The following is a 7,743-nucleotide window of genomic DNA, read 5'->3' as shown; positions in this document are numbered from 1 at the left end:
GTGCCATTTTAAATATTATTTTTTAAATATTATTTAGGATTAGTTTTTTAATATAATTTTATAAATTATTGACCTAAGTCAATTTGATGGCTACAAGACTAATACAATAATATAAAATATAATTTAAAATATCTTATAAATGATAAAAACTTTATTATAAATTACATCCCAAAAGCCTACTATCTCAAGCCACTTTGGTAGCTACTAATTAGATAAAAATTAGAAATATAAGTTACAAATAATATTCATAAAATAATTTCATCTAATTTATGTTAAAATCATTTAATAATAAAATAATAACTGTAATAATGAAACTCATATTATTTCATAATTTTAAACATATATATGTGAATAACTAAATAAATATTTTAAAAAATAATTAGAATTTTATTTATCACATGCAAAATTTAATCAATAAGTGATATGAGAAAACTATGAAAGGAAATCATAATTTATAATTTTTTATCTATTTAAATTCGAAATAGAACCCTTATACCAATCAACCTTATTTAATTGGGCAAACTTAAAATTGAGCTAAACATTTATCCAATCAAATCAATCAAAAAATTAAAATTGATGAAAATAAAAAATCGATCAAAAATTATTTTTTCCTCAATTCGATCAAGATTTGCTTGATGAAATCTAAATCCAATCCAATAATAAAAAATACCATTATGATCAAGTTCGATCAAAGTATTTGATTAAAATAAATTATATTAATTAATTTTATAATTAGTACATAAATTAAAATTTTAAATTTCATAAAGGTAAAACTATAATTTTAATGAAAGGTTAATTTATAATTTCTAAAGGGCATGAATGAAAGATTAAAAAATTAAGGACACAGATAGGAGTTTCTTCATTTATGAAGGGTAAAATATCCTTTTATGAAAAAACCCTAATTCTCCGTTTCTTCCTACAGCCACTACGCGAGGCATGGTTGTCGTCATGCACAACCACCACCTACATGTGGTGCTATCGTTGTCGTGTGCACCTTCTGCCTAGCGGGGTATACTAGTCGCCTAATGAGGTGCGACCATCGCCTAACAAGGTATGACCATCGCCTGTGTAGGGCATGATTGTAGCGGTGCATGACCAATGCATGCGCAAGGCACCACAACCACCGTTTGTAGTTGCTACACGAGGCATTGCTTGTACATGGCTTCCGATATCCAGTTGACATCGACCGCTAGTAGCGGTGCTGTTGTAGCCGTTATAGGTAGTGAGGAGCCTACTATAGCCATTGCACATAATGACGTTATGCAACGGCTGCCCATGACCGAGCGGACGACTAATGGAGGTCACCGCCCTCAACAATACTATCGCCAATAGTAAGCTATTGACAATGATCCATCAATTAAACACAAGAAACCTTACAATCGCTTATAAGCAAGCAATAAGATGGATTGGATAGAAAAGTAGATCGATAATATCGACGAATCATTCATGTATCATAAATAAAAATTATTAACACCTTTTCGTGAATGAAAGGTTCTAACAAATAGATCTAAAACATTTAATTTCAAAACCATATTTTTGATACCAATTATTAATATAGAAACCATAATACGCTATTATTAAGTGAAAGATTTTAATATCAAAATTTTAAAATCAAATAATAATATATCTAAAGATTACTATATGTACCTTTCAATATTGTTCAGAAAATATTTTTTCGAGCACACTATCGCCGGATCAGAGATCTATAGTAATGTCGATCAACAAGAAGAACTAGACTCACCTTCTCCTCTCTTCTTATCCTTCACAGGACCTCTATGATCTATGGATTTAGGGACAAAAAGAATATGAAGAAGATTTATAATATCTCATTGACTAGTTCACGTGACTAGGAGAGATAAGAGAAGATTTGTGATCTCTCAATCATGTTACATATAAACACATTCATGTACCCACGTATCCACATGTTTGCGTATTTAATTGTTATATGTTTGTGTTATATTGAGTCCCTAAGAGATTATATTTTATAGGCGAGAGCAAGGGGTCTAGGATAGATAATTAAGAGAGTTTCTCTCATTAATGTCATCTTCTAAGAAATTCTACCATAATTGGACTTCTTTTTTATTGATTGATAACCTAATCAGAATCCAATCATATTCATAATATATTTTACTTAATTAGATACGATCATATAATCTAACAAAATATTCATTCTTAAATGAATGTCACGTACCTAATTCTAGATTAGTGATGGGAGTGATCTATCAAATAGGAACAAGTGTCCATCATTAGTAATGAATATGGCATACTCTCTTCTAAAAGAGAGAAGGTTATGAATTCATATGATGGAGACACGCGTTGACTCTAATATCTCCTATTACGTGCACTTTATGATATGTGTATAACCTCTCAGGTGACCTCATACAAGCTCAAGCATAAAACTCGATAGAAATATATCATATACTTAAATCATATTATCATCTAATAAAAAATAAAATATATGTAGGATGGATACTACATTAGCATTTAGGCCTATGTGACTTGGACATATTGATCCTCTTGAACTACTATAATAAAATATATATAGGTTGTCAAGCAAACTCGAAGCAAATCGCCTCCTAGTTATACGTCCTCACCCCAAATTATTAAAACTCAAGCTAGATTTGCAACTTAACACTGTTATACTGTGGAGGAGAATTTATTGATTGTTGCAAACCCTAAAAAACAATTTGGGGGTAAAACAAACATTCAAAACTAACCAACCGCCCCTTTGTATCACAATCTTATTTTATAAAATAACTATTTTACCCTTCATTTAATCACACGTGATGTCACGTGTAATGGCTTCCGTGAAAGAATCAGATGGCAATGTTAAAAATGATCAAAATATAATAATTCAAACTTATGAAGAATCAAATATAATTATTTTTAAATACAAAAAGCTCGATATACTAAACGGTCCAAATTTCACGGGAAAATATATATTAATTAGCCCATTTCTTTCAAGAGCAAGATGATCTTGACCGTTCATTTAATGAACCTTTATTTGATCTACGGTTAGAAACCGGTCTAAAGCTCTTATTATACATCCAAAAGAAGAGGTTATTATATCCGACACATTGTATTTTATATACTCACGGAAACGATGGATGTTAGGGGTTCGTTTACGATCTTCGTCTCGCTTTCGCGATGGTGGCGATGCTTTCCGGCGATATCCCTCCGAATCAAACCATTTACATCAACAATTTGAATGAGAAGGTCAAGAAAGAAGGTGAAATCTCTTGTTTTATGTCGATCCTTTAGGTTTCGTCGTATTACATTTTTGTTCGTGTTTCTCAGTGTTGCGTTAGGGTTGTTGTTGAGGTATTTTTGTGAATCTTAGTCGTCGCTTTTCTTATAGCGAACCAAGATCGTTCAATGCAAGGTTGTTTCTTTCACAAAAAAAAAAAAGGTCTCATGGGAGATTGGCAAACATAAAGAAACTTCACATGAGTTCCAAGATTGGTGGGTATAAAATGGGATCCTATTTCTGATAGGTGAAAGCAACTCGTGACTCGTCATCCACTGGCTTTTTTTACTTTGTAAGCCGTAACTTTATGCTGTCTTCACTTCCAGTAATTGGCAATATCTGCCAAGTTATTATTATTGATTTTCTGTTCATGAAGTTCTCCATATTTGCGATATGTTGTTTTCTAAATGAGACTTTGGAAAATAATGTGTAATGTTCCTTTGAGCATTTTGATGACCTTGAGTTCTGCAAGAAGCAACCCTTTCTTTGTAAGCACCAGTTTTTTCTGTTAAATATATAATTTTTTACATTGCTGCCCCTCAAAAATCTTAGTTATCCTTTGCCAGAGTTGAAATATTCTATGGTGAAAGAACCAAGTGTCCACCATTCTTATCTCTTACACATGAAAACACATTTTGATTTCATTTTTTTTTTTAATTTCTGGTTTAGGTTATATCAGGTGGTGACTTTTGTATGTTCTTTAAAAAATCAGTATTTTCATCTCAGTTGATGAATATATTAATTATTATCTTGAATATTATATTCTTTTGCCATTGGATTCAGTAAAGCAATTTAGGTAGAGATTGTTACAGAAACCATGGTCTTTGTGCTGGTGAGCTGTCATCCTAGGAAACTATTTTGTGTTCAATTTTGGTAAGCTTTCAGGTACTAAATGATATGCCATGAATAAGAATATAGTGATTTGAAATTGTTCTGCTATATGTACATTAAATTGTTGGCACCTCACAAATGGCCTTCAGTTTGGCATTAACTAATGATATGATTCTTAACTAATGGAGACAAATAATGATCTGATTCTTACTTTTAGTATTTGCAAATGTGCTAATGTTTTATGTGCTATACTCCTTACCTTTTGTTACCAAAAATTTACTTATTTAGCTCTACAGGTTAACTTACAGTAATTAGTGGATTTTGTATCAACTCTTCATGGCTGCAATTCATCACTGGTTTTCTTCTGTGGCAGAACTGAAACGGTCCCTCTATGCTTTATTTTCTCAATATGGAAGAATTTTGGATGTGGTGACCCTAAAAACAGCAAAACTTCGAGGCCAGGCATGGGTGGTCTTTGCTGAAGTTACAGCTGCTAGTAGTGCAGTACGGCAAATGCAAAGATTCCCGTTCTTTGATAAACCAATGGTGAGTGCTTATATAAATGGCAGCACATGATGTTCTTTTTTATTTCAATGTAGAGCTTACACCTTTAAGATAAGAGGATGCATACTGCTATATAGTTCAGACATTTGCTTCGTAGTAATTTCATTGTGGTAGTGAGTCACCATTGGGCATTATCATATATGTATAATACGTGCACTGGGTTACAGATTTGCTTGATGTTTATTACCTAAATTTTTGGTGCAGAGGATACAATATGCAAAAACAAAATCTGATTGTGTTGCAAAAGCAGATGGAACTTTTGTTCCTAGAGAAAAGAAGAAGAAGCAAGAGGAAAAAGGTAAACAATTTTCTTTGCATTTTTCTTCATGAACTATGTGGAATATATCAATATACGCAACAACTGGTTTACTTCTTAATTGCACAACTGGTTTACTTCTCATTGCAATTACGACATTTTGAGCATCAAAACAAATGGTTTGGTGTTGGGGATGCAAAGTCTGCCGTGCGATTTAAGGGAGAGGCAGGGAATGGGAGAGAAGTGTAGGAGTGAGGATCCTGTCAATGAAAAATTTCATTTTTATTATTCTCAGGGCTGTTTTCATCATCATTTACTAAATAGTGGAGGCATCTTAATTTTTCTACCTTCTTTCAACTAATCTTTATGATTATATGCCAGCTTTATTTCTGTAGATAAAAATAGTTCCCTGATTGTTTTTGTGACTACCTATATCATAATTTGACCCAAAGGCCTTCTGTGCTTATGAAAACCTTTAACTAATGCCTTCCGTAGCTTTTGATAACATTATATTTTGATTTATCACCTGGAAATGTTTAAAGTAATGCTTTGACCTGAACCATGTGTAATTCTTGGAAGAAATATGATGCACTAATGTGATTCTAGGAGTTATTTAAAGTGATAAACACATGTGAATCCATATCCAGATTGTTGTGCACATTCACTTTTCATCACTTTCAGTTATCTCCATTTGTTATCTGAGTTGGTCGAAATACGATCCCTCGACCAACATTCGGGGTTAGGTATGTCATTGGTGCAGTTGGACAAGTCTCCAACCATGTTGTTTGCTGAACATTGTTTAACCACTATAAAAATGTAATTTGCCATTGCATATTCAAATGGGTATTCATGGATAACCTTGAGACAAAGCCATGTCTTACTTGAAGGTTATTATATGTTCGGTTAGATTTCCCATGCTTTCACTGAATCACAAGAAATTACCACAATAGTGTGCTCTCACTCATTTGAGATCTACAGTGTTGAATACATTTCTTTTAGTCATGTTCTAGTCCACCAGTTACAATAGCTCTGCCAGTTTTATTTCTTCTTTTCTCCTTTTATGGGTGTGCCATTGACTATCGAAAATCTGTAATAGCTTTTCACTTTGAAAATTTGGCTTCACATAATAATTGCAAGTATATAGCTTTAACAAGATTCGTTTTGCATGGGAATATTAGTCTTTGAAAATAATATTGTGTGTATAAGAACATGATGTATCATATCTATTTTGCATTAGCTGCTGAAAGGAAACATCGCACTGACGAGGCACAGCAATCTGCTTCTGCTTTTAGTGGTCCAAATGCTCAAACTGGCGGAGTGTCTGTAAGTTTATGTTGCACTAAATTGAATTTCATTTCTGGTTAGTTTAATGCTGATGAACATGTCTTTTAGTTAGGAAACCATATTACTATTTTATTATAGCAACAAAAAAACATGTAAAGAACTAGCAGAAATGTCTGACTTATTGACTAAATGTTTATTTGATGGCCTAGTTTTATGCTTCCTTTCATTGAGGTATTATTGCATTATAGTGTGATCATTATTCATGGTTATGAAACTATGCTAGACTGGAACTTGTTTCCAAGTTAGGTATCTAAATCTGACTTGTGCTGAAGAGTTGTCACTAGGCTGAGGTTCTTACCATCAAAAGAATTGATTTTATGTGACTGATATTGTTCTTACAATCATGCGATTTATTATATGCCTCTTCGATGTTGTCATGTCCTACTCGAACAGTCTGTGATTGATTTTGTAAGTCACCATGATAAAGATACCTTCCAATAAATTCTTTAGTATTGGGTGTACTTTAAACGTTCCATGTTGTTACCTTGCCTGTTATACATTCTGTGCACAGGAGGCATGCTGGCTGATTAAGCCTGCAACACAAACTTTCCAATGCAGGTAAACACTTTGGCACCGCACAACACTTCAATTTATCATGTGCCTGTCGATATGGTTGGCACTGCAATTCTTGCTTTATACTAAATAAATATCAGCACCTTGTTTTAGGCCACCGTGTTCATCATCACACCAAAACCAGTGGATGATCTTCATGCGATCGTTCTAGTTGCACTCCTCTATATCTTGAAATTCTAAAACTACAAATTTTAGCCTTGGTACCATTTATGTTTTGCACTTGTGGCCAACTCATTGATCTTTTCTTATTTGTCTTCTAGGTGCAGACCCTCAAAATAATCCATTATGCGCTGCTTGTATGTATTGACACCATAATCAACATTTATGATGATACTAGGAAGAGAGATGTGCATACTGGCCCTGCTAAAGCAAAATGACATGACTTTCTTTGACAACAATTTGATAGGAAAAGCCTAGTTTCTACTGCAAGACAAGATATGACATGATTTACTTCATTGTTATTGTTTGTTTGCTGCTTGTGTCCTCTAAATTCCTTTACAACACACTAATTGCACCATTTCCGGTCTCTATACAATAATGAAAGCAAAATCGCCCTCCTTTTATTGAAGGATACTTCCGTAGAAGCAGAAAGGAGTATTCTTCAGAATCTTCTTTGGTGATTGAAAATGACTCTCACTAGTATGTTCCTTATGATTATAAGCTACTCAAATCTTTATTGTCGACAGGCTTCTCAAGCTTCACGCCAAGGAAAGACTGGTTCTCAAGAGCCTGCTGCTGCTCCAAACAACATTCTTTTCATCCAAAACTTGCCTCATGAAACAACAAGCATGATGCTCCAAATCCTTTTCCAGCAGTACCCTGGTTTTAGTGAAGTCCGGATGATTGAAGCGAAGCCAGGTATTGCCTTTGTGGAGTTTGCTGATGATGTACAGGCTTCAATCGCGATGCAGGCTCTCCAAGGTTTTAA

At 33.6% G+C, this 7,743-nt stretch overlaps 1 protein-coding gene across 1 annotated transcript in view; it reads left to right on the top strand.

Moving 5' to 3' along the window:
* Positions 1-3,083: 3,083 nt before the first annotated feature.
* Positions 3,084-7,743, top strand: part of LOC103999745 (U2 small nuclear ribonucleoprotein B'') — a 4,926-nt gene continuing 266 nt past the window's right edge. The window contains exons 1-5 of the mRNA XM_009421582.3: positions 3,084-3,229; positions 4,452-4,624; positions 4,847-4,940; positions 6,136-6,221; positions 7,502-7,743. The exon at positions 7,502-7,743 is cut by the window's right edge and continues 266 nt beyond it. Of these exons, the coding sequence (XP_009419857.2) occupies positions 3,148-3,229; positions 4,452-4,624; positions 4,847-4,940; positions 6,136-6,221; positions 7,502-7,743 (677 nt within the window). The 5' untranslated portion in view covers positions 3,084-3,147. The remainder of the gene's footprint in view (positions 3,230-4,451; positions 4,625-4,846; positions 4,941-6,135; positions 6,222-7,501) is intronic.

Source organism: Musa acuminata, unplaced genomic scaffold (assembly GCF_036884655.1).
Source record: "Musa acuminata AAA Group cultivar baxijiao unplaced genomic scaffold, Cavendish_Baxijiao_AAA HiC_scaffold_1138, whole genome shotgun sequence".
NCBI classification, from domain to species: domain Eukaryota; kingdom Viridiplantae; phylum Streptophyta; class Magnoliopsida; order Zingiberales; family Musaceae; genus Musa; species Musa acuminata.
This window is presented reverse-complemented; position numbering and strand designations above follow the sequence as displayed.